The sequence below is a fragment of the Melozone crissalis genome, unplaced genomic scaffold (assembly GCF_028551555.1).
Source record: "Melozone crissalis strain CALT ecotype California unplaced genomic scaffold, PUWL_Pcris_2 ptg000129l_1, whole genome shotgun sequence".
Classification (NCBI taxonomy): domain Eukaryota; kingdom Metazoa; phylum Chordata; class Aves; order Passeriformes; family Passerellidae; genus Melozone; species Melozone crissalis.
In genome coordinates, this window is record NW_026535903.1 from 858,367 (window position 1) to 874,775 (window position 16,409).

At 66.3% G+C, this 16,409-nt stretch overlaps 2 protein-coding genes across 3 annotated transcripts; one reads left to right on the top strand and one right to left on the bottom strand.

The window, feature by feature from the left end:
- Positions 1–451: 451 nt before the first annotated feature.
- Positions 452–2,055, bottom strand: LOC128948372 (basic salivary proline-rich protein 2-like). The gene is made up of 3 exons (XM_054293053.1): positions 1,923–2,055; positions 1,204–1,787; positions 452–1,123 (listed from the first exon to the last, which is right to left on the bottom strand). The coding sequence occupies exons 1-3, from the start codon at positions 2,053–2,055 to the stop codon at positions 452–454; spliced, it is 1,389 nt and encodes a 462-aa protein (XP_054149028.1).
- Positions 2,056–7,843: 5,788 nt separating this feature from the next.
- CBX8 (chromobox 8) lies at positions 7,844–11,205 on the top strand. Of its 2 annotated transcripts, none has more exons than XM_054293149.1 (5): positions 7,844–7,961; positions 8,392–8,435; positions 8,615–8,680; positions 8,755–8,845; positions 9,008–11,205. In XM_054293149.1, exons 1-5 carry the CDS (start codon positions 7,893–7,895, stop codon positions 9,833–9,835), a joined length of 1,098 nt encoding a protein of 365 aa, XP_054149124.1. In that variant the 5' UTR covers positions 7,844–7,892; the 3' UTR covers positions 9,836–11,205. The 2 variants fall into 2 exon arrangements, with proteins under 2 accessions (XP_054149124.1, XP_054149125.1); XM_054293150.1 differs by having other exon boundaries at positions 8,779–8,845.
- Positions 11,206–16,409: the final 5,204 nt, after the last annotated feature.

Genomic DNA, 16,409 nt, shown 5'->3' on the forward strand with positions numbered 1-16,409 from the left:
TGAGCTCCGCTGGAGAAGCAGCTGCAGAAAATGGCTGCTCGGCGGAGCCCGCTGAATCCTGCCATGGCGGGGGGGACGGCGAGGAAGCGGCGCAGCCGTCGCCCCCCCCCGGGAGCCCCGGGCAGGCGGCGCGGGGCACGGGCGGGGGTTCCGCTGGGCGGCGGCACCGGAGCAGAGCCCGCCGTGCCCGGTGCGCGGCCTCACCTGCGGCGCGCTGGGGCACCGGGGCAGCCCCCCCGAGCGCGCCCGGCCCGCACCGCCGTGCACGTGCCCGCAGCCCCCGCCCGGTGCCCGCCGAAGCGGCGGCGACTCCGAGCCCCGGGGGGCGCGGCGGAAGGGCGGCCGGGCATCGCCCGCAGCCCGACACGCCGCAGCGGCACCGGCCCCGAAGCCGCTCTCGCAGCGCCCGGTTTTGCTTTCGGTTTAAAATAAAATAAAAATAAAATATAAATTAAACAGAGGAATATAATCGGGGCGCGGGCACGCGGTACCGTGCGGCCACGACTTGGCCACGCATCGGCTCCGCGGCGAAGCCGCAACGAAAACTCGAGCCGGTGTCGCCGCGCCGTGTCGCCGCCCCCCGCCCGGCACGGCGGCGGCTCCGCGCAGCCTGCCCGCGGGGCGAGAGCGGACACGCGTGGGTGCGCGGCTGTCGCCGGCGCTGCCGGAGTTCCCTCCCCGCCGGAGCTTTTCGCGGGTGTCTGCGAGGAGAGGGGATGTCCCGAAAGCGGGATCGTGGGGGCCGAGATGGGGGAGCCCTTTCCCCACCGGAGAGCGGGAGAAGCTTCCCCCGCGGCCGGTCCGCACCGTGGCGAGGGGACACCGAGGGCGCTTTGCCGCCGTGGGGGCGCATCACGGGTGGCGCCCGCGAGCGCGGAACCGCGTCCGCGCCGCGCGCGGTGCGAAGGGCGCCGCTGCCTTCTGTGAATGCTTTGCCCAGCGTCGTCCCCCCGGCCGCCCTCGTCCGCAAAGTGCTCCGATTCCTGTGCCTCAGATCGGGGTCACCCCAGCCCGTGCAGCGCCGGGGCTCGTTCCCCCCTTGCCCACGCACGGTCCCGCTCCGCGGAGCAACGGGACCGCCCCGTCCCGCCGGCTCTCTCAGCCCGCGGCCCCTCCGAGTGCTCTGCCGCCAGTGGGGCAGGCACGGCCGGCTTCCTCCGTGCCCCGCGTTGCGGAGACAGAGGAGCGGTGGTCCCGCCGCACTTCGGGAGAGCCGTGGGCTCCCAAGTGCCCTCGGTGTCCACGGGAGAGCCGTGGCGAGATGGCGGGTGGGGAGTCCCGGCTCGGGAAGGAGCGGCGAGGCGGCAGCGGCACCGGGCGGGTGGGGGTCTCACGGTCGGGGGGTCCCGCCGGGAGTGTCCCGTGGGACCGGGGGGTTCCCGTGGGGTCGGGGTTTTCCCGTGGGACCGGGGTGTTCCCGTGGGGTCGGGGTGTTCCCGTGGGACCGGGGTGTTCCCATGGGGTCGGGGTGTTCCCATGGGGTCGGGTTTTCCCGTGGGACCGGGGTGTTCCCGTGGGGTCGGGTTTTCCCGTGGGGTCGGGTTTTCCCGTGGGGTCGGGGTGTTCCCGTGGGGTCGGGGTGTTCCCGTGGGACCGGGGTGTTCCCATGGGGCCGGGGTGTTCCCGTGGGACCGGGGTGTTCCCGTGGGGTCGGGTTTTCCCGTGGGGTCGGGTTTTCCCGTGGGGTCGGGGTGTTCCCGTGGGGTCGGGGCGTTCCCGCTCGGTGCCCGCGGGGGTCCCGGCCGGGGCGGGGGGGGCGCGGGGCCGCTGCCCCCCCCGCGCCGTTGCTGCGATACGGGCGGGCCAATCAGCGCTCACCAGCTCACCCGGGCCCCGGCACCGCTTCCTTATATGGTGCGCGCCGTCCGCGGGGCGCCGCGCGCATCACCATATAAGGGCATGATCCTAAATACAGCACCTACCTTGGGTCGGGGGGCGGGGCCGGGGGCGGGGCCTGGGCGCGGGCGGGACCGGACCGCGCCCCCCGCCCCACCGGGCCCGGGCCCGCCGCTGCCGCCGGACCCCGCCCGCCCCGCGGAAACCACCGCCGGTCATTAAGCGGAATGCAAATGAGCAGCGCTTCACCTCTAATTGCTTTTGTTAAAAGCGGAGTCGCGGGGCTGCGCGCGAGCGGGCGACGGCGGTGGGAACGGGCGGGGACGGAGCCGGGACAGAGCTGGACTGGGTGAAGGACGGGGGTAGCGGCAGCCCCGGGCGGCTCGATTCGCACTTCGTCTCATTTGTCACATCCCAGCCCGGTTCACCGCGCGGCGGGGCCGTGGCCACCGGAGCCGCCGGGCCGCGCTTCGCGTTCTGTCCCGCCCTGGCGGGGCCCTCGCGTGGCCGCTGCCCCCCCGTGACACTCCCTTGGCCGCTGCAGGGCCGGATCCGTTCCGTCCTTGTGCCGTCCTTGCGCCGTCAGCAGCCGGCGGCACGGAGACGCGCCGACCAGACGGGGTGCGGGAATACCCCGGAACATTCCCGTTTCCTCGCCCCACACCCTATTCGAGTCGGTTCCTCCGTCTCCCCATCCGCAAACAGCTCGTGTTTATGTTCCTACCAATAATGAGCAAATTCAGAACCCCCGGGAACAAAAGATCTTTTGTGCGGAGCGCTCGGGGCCTGGAGCGGGCGATAAACGACGCCCCCCGGCCCGCCGCCCCCGGGAGCGGCGCTTTCCCCGCCCGGGCGGTTCGAGGGGACCCGCGGAACCGCCGCGCCGGGGGTGCCGAGGGGCTCCGGTATGTGCCGGCACGCCCGGAGAACCGGGAGCGGGCGCTTTGCCGTCGGGGCGCTCCGTGGGCGCTCCCCGCAGGGAACGGCGCGGGGGTTCCGCCGTTCGGTCTGGCCGGAGCGGGGCTCAGGGCACGCCGCCCCAAGAACCGGTGGCTGCGGGACTCGCGTGGGCTCTCCCACGAGCTCGGCCGATGCGGGAGGATCCCCACCGTTCGTGGGTCTGTGCTCCAGGAAAGAACGGCGCCTTCTCTCCGCCGCGGGCACCGCAGAGGGAGAAAGCCCCGCGCTTCGCCCGGGGCTTGGCACAGCTCCCGGGGCTCCTGCGGGCGCTCCGCCCCGCCGAACCGGCGGTGCGGGGGGGCGGCCCGGGCGGAGGCGGCGGCAGTGCCCCCCTGGGGTGGCAGCAACGCCGCCGGTTGCGCGGAGGCCGCAGCCGCCATTTCCAGGAGGACGGTGCCACCTATGGAAAGCACCTGGAATTCACCGGGCCGGCGGGGACGCGCCGGGAAATGAATGCAGCGCTTCCGAGCGGCATCGTCGGGACGAGGCCGGGCGGCGCCCGCCGCCTCCCGGGCGGGACCGAGGAGCATCAGAGGGGTTTGGCCGCCACCGTCCTCGGTACCGACTGCCCCGAGGAGGATGTGCGGCTCGGTCCCGGGGCGGCGGCGGGACCCGAGCGGGACGGGCGCTGAGCTGCATCTCCTCGGGGCGGTCGTTTGGCTGACCGGCCGAAGCCTCCGTAACCGGGCAATAACGATGGAACGGGCGGAGAGAAGTTCCTCTGCCCAGGTGATCGGTGGAGTCCCCGAAGCCGGGATCCTCTCGCTCCCTCTGTGTCCGTCCACGCCGAGATCCCTCCGTGGCTCCGCCGGTTCCCTTCGGTGCCCGGAGAAAGGGCAGCAACCGGACCCGGTGCCCTCCCAGGCGTGGCCGGACCAGAGCCGTGTCCGGGCGGGCACGGTGCCTCCCGCCGCCACGTCCCCTCCGGGACCGCCGGGGAAGCCCTGCCCCGTCATGAATTCGATGTCAAACACTCCACACGAAAACTTGCACGGGAATTTCCGGGGTCTTATGGACCGCCGGCGTCGCCGCTGCATGGGCCCACCCGAGATGTCCCCTCCTCGGACCGGACACCCCCGCGCTGCCCGGCAGCAGCCCCGCGGCGCTGTGCGGTACCGGTGCCGCAGCTCGGAGTCGGTCGCCGTCTCCCCAGTTGTTCCCGAGCTGCTCGGAAACGAAAAGGCGGCGTCTCGGGGGCCGGCTGAGCCCCCGGTCTCGGACAGCACCGTGAGCCGGCGGGGCCGGCGGTGCCAGGGGGTCCCGGGTCCTCGCCCTCCGTTGGCACAGCCCGGTACCGGTCCGTGGGGCGGCGAGGTGCCGATGCTGCTCCCGGCTCCATTCAGCTACCGGGGGAGAGAAGAGTTTTCCTGCGCGCCTCGGGCACGGAAGCGGACCGGGAGAAACCCGCAGCCGAACCGGGCGGCTGGGCTGACCGGGAATCCGGGGCTGGCCTCTCCGAGTGTGCAGGGGAGTGCCCACGCAAGCAGGGAACTCGCGTGGAAAGTGGCTGCGGGGCGTGCTCTGCCCTGCGCGGCGGTAACCGGGCTGCGGGACGCCTCTCCCGGGACAGCCCGGTCCGGATCGCTTCGGGTTAGGGCAAGTTTTGGGGTTCTGCGAGGGCCACCTGCTCTTCCCCCTCTGCGCTCTGCGGTCCCAGAGTGGGGGCCGTGCCCGGATCGCCCAGGAGATGGGGACACGCTGGGACGCGACCGTGGCACGAAGGGGTCTCTGAGGGACACCGGCATCCCCGGCCGCCCGGGGAACCGGGCCGGGTCGGGCTGGGGGCTGCGATGGATCCTGTCGTCCTCGTCACGAGTGGCCGCGGGACGGAGCAGCTTCTGAAGCGCGGCCGGCAGAGCACACGGGAGCGGCGGGGAGCTGCCCCGCTGCGATGCGGGGGGATCCGTGGTGCCGGCGGTCGGCTTGGAGCCAGGTCCGTTCTCCCGCCCCGTTCTCCCGGCTCAGCCGCGCTCGGACACGCGCGCTCCCCCCGCCGCCGCCACGCGCGGCCCCGAGAGGGGCTCCAGCCCCCCGGTTTCGTTGCAAAACTCGCTGCCGTGGTGTCCTCCGCACGGAGAGAACCGAGGGGGGAGCCGGGCACTCCGCTGCCCAGCAGCCCTCTGAGCCCCGAGGAGTTCATCGCACGAGTGTGGCTGGAGGAGCGTAGACCCCGCAGCCGAGAGGATGGTTTGGGGTCAAATGGGTGGGAACGGGGTTTGCCGCGGCAGCACACGCTCTCGCCGGTCCGGAGCTGTCCCCTTGTCGGCAGCGAGTCCCGGGATCCCAGAACCGGGCCCCGGGCCGGTGTGGGTGACGGGAGCCGCAGGGATGAGCGGTCCCACCCGGCCGAGAGCCCGTGGGGCGCCCAGGCAGCTCCTGCCGTTGACCCTGGCAGCGTGGAAGGCTGTCCGTGCCCCGGCTCAGCCCCTGCTCCCGGGGGCCCGGTTGTGCGGGAGGGGCCCCGCGGTGCCGCCGGCTCCGGGCGCGGAGCTCTCCGGTCACCGTTCGGCGGCGGTGGGAACTGCCCGGGTACCGTCCCGCCCGCCGCTGCCGCGTCCCGCACGGCCGGAGCAGCTCCGTCCCGCTCCTCCTTCCGTGCCGAGTCCCCCGCGAGCGGCCGCAGCCCCGGCCCCGCTCACCCACGCGCGGGGGCTTCGGGCGGTTCCCCCGCGGCGGCGGCGGCTCCGCGCCGCTTTCCCCGCTCCGTTCTCGTTTGCATCTCCCCTTCTGCCTGCCCCCCCCGCACCTCAGCCGGGCCGCGGCTCCGGCCCCGCGCGGGTTCCGCGTGGGTTCCGGCGGGAGGACGGAGCTGTTTGTCCGCCGGTGCCGCCGTGGGAGGCGGCCGGAACATCAGCCTCGGTTTCTCCCCTCCGCGCCCCCACGCGTGGCCGCGGGGCTCCTCCGCGGGCGGCGGGGCAAAGGCAGCCGCTCTGTCGGGAGCTGCGCGGCCCCTCCGGGCTCGCGTGTGGCGCCGGTACCGGGCGGCACGGCCTCGGATCCGCGGTTCCAACGCGCACCGAGGACACCGACGGCCGAGGTGCCGGGCAGACACCGACTTGCTCGGGGCTGCGGCAGCCCCACGGCCACGGAAACGGGCGCTGTAGTGCCGGGGGGACGCCATCGGCTTCCGACCCTCAGCCTCGCTTCCCCCGCCGGGCCGTGCCCCCGGTGCCGCCGGCTCTGTCCTCTACCAAGCACCTTCCCAGGAACGGGGTCCAGCGAGCCGCGCCCACGCCGATTCACGAGTCGGCCCGCGACCAGCCTTAATTAACAACGATTAATTCGACACAAACGAAAAACTTCCCGGGACGCAGCTCGCCGGGGGCCGGGAGACCGCTGAGGTTGCGCTGCCCCCCGGCCCGGCCACGCCGCGCAGAACTCGCGTGTCCCGAAGGCTCCCGTGGCCGCGGGGTTTCGGGCGTGCTGTGGGAGTACACGGGAGCCGCGGAGCGGGAATGTTCCGCCTCCTCCCGGTTTCACTTCGGCCGGGGGCGGCGGGAGGAGGGATCTGCCCACGGAGAGCCGACACACGAGCCCCGCGTCCCGCGTGGGGCCGTGCGGGTCGCGCTGTCGGCGCTCCCCGCGGGGTCCCGAAGCCCCGCTCGTGTCCGCCGCTGGAGGTCCGTGCCCGCCCGGCTGGCACGGCGGCGGGCAGGATCCCGGGACACAACGCTGCTCGGGGCGGGAGCAACGCCGCTGCCCTCCGGTCCCCGCGCCCACGGGCGGCTTCCCCAGCCGGGGAAGGGTCTCGCAGCCCCAGCCCCAGGCCGGCGCGGCTCTGGGGGTGCCCTCTCGTTCACCGGAGGGCAGGCGCAGCCGCATCCCCGCGGCCGTTCCCGCAGTGGATTTCCCACCCGTGAGCGTGGCGGCCGCCGAGACGCGCTGCTCATCGGCTTCGAGCTCCTCAGCGGAGGGGAGACAGGAGGGAAAGACCCACGGGAGGCTTCGTCTGGTCTCATCCGTCCTGAACGGCGCCACAGGAGCCCACGCATGTCCCATCCGCGGGGCACCTCCCAGCGGCGGCGCTGCCCACGGACACGGAAACGGCTCCACTCCGCGGGATCGGGCTGAAGGGCTGCCCGGTCCTCCCGGTGCCTCACCGACAGCGCGGGGGGCAGGTTCGGTCCCTGCCCACTTGCGAGAACCGGGCGCGTGGGACCTCCTGTCTGCCGGAGTCTGCTCCCGCGACTCGCGCGTGTCTCGTTCTTCCGTGGCCGCCTCGGGGAGAAGGTGCTGTCTCCCGATGCCGTGCCGGGGGCGAGAGGCAGAGCCGGAGCGGGGAGCCGGTGGGGGGACCGGTTGGCAGCCTCCCGGTACCGGCTGACAACCTCCCCGATACCGGCCGGCAGCCTCGCGGCGCAGCCCCGTTCCTCCGCCCGTTTGCTGACAGATAACGGGGGAGATGGATCAAATCCCGCGTGGGGCTTCCCCGCTGGCCCCGGGTCACCTCTCCGCCCCCCCGGGACCGCAGCCGGGGGCTGCCGGCACAACGAAACCGGCGGCCGCGGTGCCCCATTCTGCCGGTCGTGTCCGCTTCGCCGGGAAGGATTCGCGTTCCCGCAACGGCGGCGGCGCCGAGCGGCACGCGGGACCGCGCCTGCCCGTGGACGGACCCGCTACCGGGACGAGCGGCTCGCGCGGGATCGCTCCCACCCCTGACACCGCTCTCTTTGTCCGGCCGCCGGTAGGCGGGCCGGGCCCGTTACGCGGCGGAACCCCCCGTTCCGCACCGTCCTGGCGCCGCCGAGCCCCCCGTCCCGTTCCCGGTGCCGCGGAGCCCCGTGGCGCCCGTTCCCCGTTCCGCGCGCCCCCTTTGTGCCCCGCGCCCCTCCCGCGCTCCCGGGGCCGTCCCCCCGAGCGGGGCGTGTCCCGGTGTGCGTGGGCGTGTCCCGGCGGGCGTGGCGGTGGGCGTGCCCTCGGGCCCCGCCCCGGCCCATCGGGACGCGGCGCACGTCGCGGGGCGGGGCGCGGCCGGGCCAATGCGGCGCGGGCGGAATATTCCACCGCGCGGGGGGGGCGCGGTGACGTCAGCGGGCGGAGTATTATGGTCTGGGCTGCGCCGGGGCCGCCCCTGCGCTGCGAGCGGCCGCGTAAACATGGAGCTCTCGGCCGTCGGGGAGCGCGTCTTCGCGGCCGAGGCCCTGCTCAAGCGCCGCATCCGCAAAGTAGGTGCCCCCCCGGCGGGCCCCCGCCGCGCCCCCGCCGCCCCGCGCCCCGCGCCCCGGCCCGCTGGGGGCGGCTCTGCCTCCCCCCGCCGCGGGGCGGGCTCCGCTCCGCCGCTCCCGCCCTCCCTCCCTCCGCGCCTTTGGGGGGGGCGGCGTTAAACCCGCGCCCGGGGGGGTGCGTGTGTGTGAGTGCGTGTGTGTGCATATGTGTGTGTGTGTGCATATGTGTGTGTGTGTGCATGCATGTGTGTGTGTGTGTGTGTGAAATCCGCGTTATTTTTCATTGTTGCATCTCCCCCCCACACCCCGCGCCGCGCTCCGCTCCCTGCCCGGGGCGGTGCGGGGGGACCTTTGTTGCGGGGCGGTTTGTCGCGGGTTTGTCGCGGGTTTCGCTCCACGCATATTTATTTCCCTCGCTTCCCATCCGCAGGGCCGCATGGAATATCTGGTCAAATGGAAGGGCTGGTCGCAGAAGTAAGTGGCCCGTGGGGCCGCGGGGGGCTGCAGCAGGGGCTGGGGGGATGCTGGCTGCACCCCCTGCTCTCCCTTTGTGCCACAACCAGAACCTTTATGCCTCTGGTTTTTATTTTATTCGTCTTGCTCCCTCCTGGCTCCTTATTCTGTTCCCTCTCTCCGTCCCGCCTTGCCCCCAGGTACAGCACTTGGGAACCCGAGGAGAACATCCTGGATGCCCGGCTGCTCGCAGCCTTCGAGGAGAGGTACAAGGCCTTCACTAGCTGTAGCAGTTGCGCTTGTAAATATGTTGCTGTCTTGTAGCTATGCTGAATTGAAGCTTTGGTTCTTTTAACACCTCTAGGGAGCGAGAAATGGAGCTTTACGGGCCCAAAAAGCGAGGCCCCAAGCCCAAAACCTTCCTGCTAAAGGTAAGGAGGCCAGAGCCCGCGTGCCAGGGCTCCAGGCAGGGCAGGGGTCCCTTTCCAGCCCCCTCGGAGGATGCTCCCCTCAAAGGTGGCCTCTCGTAAGTCGCAATTACCCGGCCGGATGGCAGGATAATAAAGTCACCGGGTGATTTATCTTCTTTGCAGGCCCAGGCAAAAGCCAAAGCCAAAACCTACGAGTTCCGCAGCGACTCTTCCAGGGGCATCCGGGTGCCGTATCCCGGCAGGTCCCCCCAGGAGCTGGGCTCCACGTCCCGGGCTAGGGAAGGACTGAGAAACATAGCCCTGGCCCCCCAGGGCAGCTCCAGCAGCAGCACTCCCAAGGCGGACGGCGTCCGGGAGCGGGTGATCCGCGTGGAGGACAAGCCCGGGGAGACCCCCAAAAAGAGAGGCCCGAAGCCCAGGAAGGAGCTGTACAAGGACCTCGCGGAGACTCTGGACGCCTCCAAGAGGAAACTGGGGGAGCCGGGGGACAAGGTGGGGGACTACCTGAAGGCCAGGAAGATGGAGGAGGCGGCGGCGGCGGGGGCGGCCAAGTTCGGCTCGGGACACAGCGTGATCCAGCTGGCCCGGCGGCAGGAGCCCGAGCTGCCCGGCGCCCTGGCCGGGCCCCCCCGCGCCGAGCCGGGCCCCGAGGCCTTCTCCCCGCGCCTGGCCAAGCACCGCGCCGACTTTCTGGACGCCACGGGGCAGGGGGGGCTGGACCCCGGCGGGCCCAAGCTGCTGCACGGCGCCGCGGGCCCGGGCAACGGGGGCGGCCTGTACCGCGACGGCGTGGGGGGCCCGGCCGGGCGGCCCTCGCTCATCGCCAGGATCCCCGTGGCCAGGATCCTGGGGGACCCCGAGGAGGAGTCCTGGAGCCCCTCTCTCAACAACCTGGAGAAGGTGGTGGTAACTGACGTGACCTCTAACTTTTTGACCGTCACCATCAAGGAGAGCAGCACGGACCAAGGATTCTTTAAGGAGAAGCGATGAGTTTGGTGGAGGTGGTGCTGGGGTTTTCTTCAGTCGGATCCAGACAAAAGCTTGGTAGAGCTTGGTGGGCCTCTCTTTTTTTTTTTTTTTTTTTATGCTCCTTTTTTTTTTTTTCCTTTTAAATTTTTTTTTTCTTTTGTTTTTGGTCCTGGAGAGAATTTAGAAACTGTCCTAAATTCATTAACTCATTCTTTTGTTTTGTTTTTTTTTCACGTCTTACATTTCGTTGGAAAGATTATCTCTAGAGTTATATTTTCTATTAGATGTAAATATGTTATTTAAGAAAAAATGCTTATATATATATATCTATATATATATATTTCAACTCTGAGTTGTTTTATTTAAATGGAGACAACAGTGACTGCTCAGTTGCTCCTAGAAAGGACAATAAAACTGAGAACTAACGAGTTCACGCATCTGCCGCAGGAGCCGGTGTACATAACAGTGTTCATAGCTAAGTATGTGCTGGGTTTTTTTAACTATTATTTTTCATATGATGCTATGGATGGTGGAGGGGGACGTGTTGCTCCCTCGCAGGGCCGAGCGCCCGGATTTCTTGATTGTGATTTAAGGTGTTGCTTGTACAATCAAGTGTGCTGTGTCCAGGACTGTTGCCCTTGACAGTTGACGTGAGCACTTGAATTCACAGTGTTGTTGGGGATGGGGTGTTTCCAGTCTAACAAAAAAAGTCATGTTGCTACAAAGTCGGGGCGGGGAAAAGCAGAAATCCATAAAAAGGCTAAAAGTGTTGGAGTATTAACTTGAATTCCCTTTTCTTGCGGAGGAGAGGAGTTTGTGTGTGTAAGGTTCCTGAGGGGTGATACTGAAATGCACTTTAATAGAGTTGTCGTAGCAGCTGTGGGAGATGGGACTGAGCTGAGTATATCTGTTTTCATTTTGTCTGGTCGCTTGATTCTGTTCCCCCACCCACTGAAAACAAAAAACCCCAACAAAACCCCCCTCTGTTTACATTCCTGAAATGCCAGAGAGGTTGGGGAGGGAACATCTCACTGCCCATATTTAGTTACTTTATTCTGCTACAGAAAGTGGATTATTATAATTATTATTTTTATTCCCAATCACAGTTTACTTCAGACTGTTGGAAGACTCCTGATAAATTGTTTTGTAATATCCACATCCCTGACGAATCCCAGGTTCACCTTTGTGCATTCAGAGACAATAAATACGTCCCTTTCCTTGCGGTGGTTAAACAATAGCCAAGAGGCGAAATATTCCTGTGCGGGGCAGCCCCGCTGCCTCGGGTGGATTTGGTGCTGGATTTGCTTGTGGGATTCCCCCAGGGCAGGGATCCAGAGCTGGGATCCACACTGGGATCCCTCCTAGGGCTGGGATCCGGAGCTGGAATCCGTCCCAGGGCTGGGATCCAGAGCTGGGATCCCTCCTAGGGCTGGGATCCGGAGCTGCGATCCGTCCCAGGGCTGGGATCCGGAGCTGGGATCCCTCCCAGAGCTGGGATCCCTCCCTGGCTGGGATTTGGAGCTGGGATTTGGAGCTGGGATCCCTCCCTGGCTGGGGTAGGGAGGCTCTGGGGGCTCTGGATGAGCTGCAGCAGTTTGGCCGCTGTTTAGGGGGCTGGGGGTGTCCCTGCTCTGCTGCTCCCCCAGCTCGGCCACCCTGGCACGGGGAGGGCGCCTGGCCTGGCTGAGGCGGGGCAGGTGGCCCTGTGCTGCTCACACCTTGCTCTGGCTGTCAGTGGGGTGGGAAGCACGAGCCCGGCAGTGCCTGAGGGCTGGGACTGAGCCGGGGCCCCTCATCCCTGAGCTCCTGAAGGCCCAGGGAGCTCCCACGGGCTGAGGGAAGGGCTGGGCAAGGGCCATCTCTGCCGCAGGGCCCTTCGGCAGCTTCGCCTTGCCCGGTTCCCTTCCCCATCCTTTTGGGAGCCGTGAGGTGCCTGGCAGGATGCTGGATTGGCTGTGCAAAGGGAGCCATCGTGTCTGACAGTTCCCAGTTTGGTTTTCCTTTCTTCTTTTTCATTTTTATTTTATTTTATTTTTTTTTTTAAGACATATTTTGTAAAATTGAGGTTTTTAACTTGGTTCGCGCGAAGAGCCGATGCGTTGGTTCCGGTGCTGGCGCGGTGCTGTTGGAGGATGAGGGAGGAGGGGGTTGAGCCGATTGTGCTCCCGCTGCCGCCGGGGCCGGAGCATCGTTCCCTTTGCAGAGAGCCCGGAGCCGCCGCCGCCCCGCCGGGAGCTCCAGCGCCGCGTCCGTGTGTCCGGCACACCTGGAGCGAGCCGTACCTGTGCGTGTATCCGTGTGTCTGTACATAGCCGTGTACCCTGCGTGTGTGTGTGTGCGGGCGCGTGCGTGTGAATTATTTAAATCTAAGACTTGTACAAAAAAAACCCGATTTGGCTAAATCTCAGTCTCAGAAGTGAAGCTTAACTACGTGTCTTCTGCCAGCCGTGAATGTCCATATGAGACCTGCTTTTTATGTCGGTTTAAATATATACTTTGTAAATAGAAACGCGTCTGGCTTCCCTTTGTGGCGCTGGGGGTACCGCGGGGGTCCCGGCGGGGTGGGGGCCCCGCAGCCCGGGACCGGACGGGGCTGGGGGCGGCGGAGGCTCCGCGGCTGTCGCCGGTCTGGGCGCCCCCCGGGGGTCCCGCGGTGCCCGGAGGGGGCGGTGGCGGCCGCTGCGAACGGCTCCGGTGCGAGAGACGGCGCAGGAACGGCCGCTCGGTGCCGCCCGGTCCCGGCGCCGGCCCGGTCCAGGCGCTCCGCCCTTCCGACGGCTCGGGCGGCGGCGGCCCCTGCCCGTCGGGCCCGGCCTTTGTGCGAGCGCGGCCCGGGCGGGGGCGGGGGGCTTCGTGGCTTTTTGAAGCCGTGTCCTCATTAACCTCCTTTTTCTGCTCGGGCGGGTGGGGCGCGGACCCCGCGCCGCGGGAGCTGCCAGCGCCGGCAGCAGCGGGAGGAAGGGCCGCACAATGGCGCCTTTCTCCGCCGGCCGCCGGGGGGGCCCGTTCACACGGGCCGGGGGCCGCGCCTGGGGCCGGCCCGGGGGCTCCCGCCCGACGGCGGCACCGACGGCAGCGCCCGGGGCCGCCCGCGCCCTTCCGCGGCCGCGCAGCGCCCTCCGCAGGCCGGCCCGGCCCCGGTCCCTGTCCCGGTCCTGCCCTGGTCCCTGTCCTGCCCTGGTCCCTGCCCCTGTCCCGGTCCCGGTCCTGGTCCTACCCCGGCCCCGGTGCCTGTCCCTGTCCCGGTCCTGCCCTGGTCCCTGTCCCGGTCCCGCAGGTGCGGGCGCTCACCTGAGCTCCGCTCACGGGGCTCTCTGGGCAGCTCCAGGCGCAGCGGAGCCCGGGCCGGGAGGGGCTGGGGCCGGCACGGAGCCCGCAGGAAACGCGGTGCCGTTCCCCCGGTGCCGTTCCCCCGGTGCCGTTTCCCCACTCCGGTTCCTCGCTCCGTCCCAGCCTCGCACATGCCCAGCCCGGGCCGGGCACACGGAGCCCCGGAGAGGGACCGGCCCTGGGCGGTGCCGGGGTACGGAGGGGAACGGGAGCACTCCCAGAGCAGTGACCAGACGAGGCTGAAAAGTTTAAAAAAATATTTATTGATATGCTAGAAAAGAAGTGTGGAAAAGTCATAGAAAACCCCCCACCCGACGTAACCATCTCCTAGTGTTTTCCTGCAAATAAATTAAAAGCAGCCTAGAGCGGGGGGCTACGCTAGCGTTAGTGTCCAGGAACACTGGAAAACTGCTCAGAGAACGTGGGTGAGGGGCTGGGAGGGACCGGGGTGCTGCGTGGGGAGCTGCTCCTGCTCCCACAGCACTCATGCTTTCCCAGGGCAACAACATCCCCGACTTTTGTTCTCAGAAAATAAAAGCAAACAGCTGCAGTTTAAAGCAATTAAAAGTGTCATACAGGAGCGATTTGGCTCTCTCTTTAATTAAAACGTACAAATCAGAGCACTGACTGGCACAAGTTACAAGAACAGTTGTTTGTTTTCACCTATCTCAAATTTCTGTCAGTAAAACCTTTCTCCTGGCTCTGGAGCCCATCACACACAGCTCAGAAACTCGACACAAACCAAACCCCCAAACTATCTCCATCCCTCCGTGTACTCCTGGGATTTTTTTTTGGTACAAAATATATATATAAAAATAGACTCAGTTTCTCGGGATGATGGCTGAATCGGCCACCTCTTCCAGTCCAATGGAAAACAACAAGGATGCTTAACCAGATTACGCCTGGGGAAAATATCCTTTCACTATACAAATACCGCAGGATTTCCACATCGGAAACCCCTTAGAAAATGACAAGTGACAAACCTTTAATTGCTTGTCTGACACCTGGCTGAACATGCCAACCCATAGCAGCAAACTCAAAAAAAAAAAGGAATAAGAAAAGGTAGAACTTGAATCCTGATGGCACATAACCAGGGTCTGCACCGACCAGGGGTCTTCCAACCCCTGTCCACAAAGATTCCAGTAAATTCATCACAGGACGAGTCTTTGGGAAGCAAACCCCAGTGGGAACCGCGCACTCAGCCCCCGCAGCTGCTGGGAGAGCCAAGATCCCAGAACAGCCAGTGAGAAAGGGGCTGGGGAAGAAACGTAAAATCCTGGATTATCATTTCCACCATCGTCAGACCTTTGGAATCGAACCAGCTGCTGAGCAAAAGGCACAATAGCAAGCGGTGACAGCAGAGCCCTGTGCTGCCAGAGGGGACGTGGTGGGTGATGGAGGGGCCGCCTGCCGTGGGGACACGCGTCCCTGTGCCAGGCAGGAGCCAGGCCCTGCAGGGACAAACTGAGAGCTGGGACAGGGCTCTGGAGGGAGCAGCCAGCCCAGAGCTGCTGTGCAGGGCAGCCAGCACCTCCCCTGCTGCCACAGCCCAGCTCCTGCCCTGCCCTTGGGGCCTGGCCCCTCCTTGGAGCATCTTCAGGCGATTTTCTCCCCTTGGAGAAACCAACCCGCACATCCCCTTGCTGCAGGCAGGAGCATCCCTGCCGGGCCAGCTTCCCCTCTGGGGCACTGCTCACAGGGCTCCGCACAGCTGGCGTCCCACTGGGGACCAGGACACCTGTCCCCACGGTGTCACCGTGTCCCCAAGACCCTGCGACCACCCTGCTCTGCATAGGCACAAACCTGTGGTGGGACCGGTGCCACAGCCAAGGCTGAGATAAGGACGGTCCAAAGGCACATTGTTATCAGTTTGGATTCACAAACGCCAGGCAGCAAACGTTTGGTGTGCGGCTGAGAGCGTCACCCCGTGCTCCCAGAGCCCTTGGTTCTTGTCCCAAAGCACTGGCACCCCTGGCACAGCACACACCCTGCCCGGGGCGCTGCCGGCCGCCGGCACAGGCCAGTGCTGCCCTGGGGCTCGTTTGGCAAGGTTACAGCACAAGGTGAACCGCACAGATTGTGACATTTTGGCATCACCCGAGAATGACCCCGTGACCATGGGGGGCTGCTGCCTCAGGGGGTCACAAACACACCTGCACCCCCAGTTTGGTGCATGCACCCACACCCCTGTGAGTGTCCCTGCCTGGGGCAAAGGGAAATCCCTGCCCTGGTGCCACCTCAGCCACCTGGGGACTCCCAAAGCAGTGACCTGCTGCTCAGGGGAGGGACATCAGAACCGTGCAGGGAGGGGGCAGCTCCAGCTGTTCATTGCCTCTGAGAAAAGGACTCGGCATCAACAGAACGAAAATGACCTCGAATGCTACTAAACTGTGCCTGAACTGCTGCTAATTTTGGCTTCTAGGAGAAATCTGCAGCAGGGGAAACACTGCAGTGAAAAGCCATCACTGGGTGCCATTACAAGCCCAAAGGAGCACCCCAGCTGTGGGACGGCCAGGGAAGGTGAATGGTGCTCAGGTGAGCAGCAGCCTGAGGTACCCACTGGCCTCAGCCCTTCTCCCTCTCCTGTCCCTTCCCACCACTCCACACCATTATGCAGGTGGCTTTGAGCAGCTTCTGAGCATTCTGGGGAAAACCATGGACGATCAGGGTGAGTCTAACCCAGGGAGCAGCAGTCCTGGGTGTCCTGGCAGCCCCAGCACCAACCCACCTGCTGCTGGAAGGGTTCACACGTTCTGCAAGGCTTAAAAACATTCCCCAGCTCAGTCCCTGTGAGCGCCTGGAAGCTGCTGAGCAGGAGCCGGAGATGCTGGCACTGCCAGGACGAGGCACAGGAGGGGTGTAGGGGCTCCCTGGGCTGCCCAGAAATTCACGTTCTTCTGGAAGCCAAGTCACTGCAGAGAAGCTGGTGGATCCTGCTGGCTCTCAAGGCAGGACTTTCCTCCAGCAGAAAGGAAACACCCTCCAAAAAAAGCACCTCTGCCACCTGTTCTGTTAGTGGCATCCAGGACTTCACCTACCTTAGACTCGGGTTATTTCCCCCCCTCATGAAAAAAAAAATAAATTCCTTAAGAAAAAATGTAAACAATATTTCCCTGTCAGCTGGAAACCCCAACAGAACCGCTGTGGGTTTCCCATCATTGGAAATGACCTCGCCCAGGGGGGTGGCTGGGCTGAGTGTACCCTGAAAAACCCCCGAATGCAGCTGCCCCCCACAGCCCCGAGGGCTGGGAGCAGCAGCTGCCTC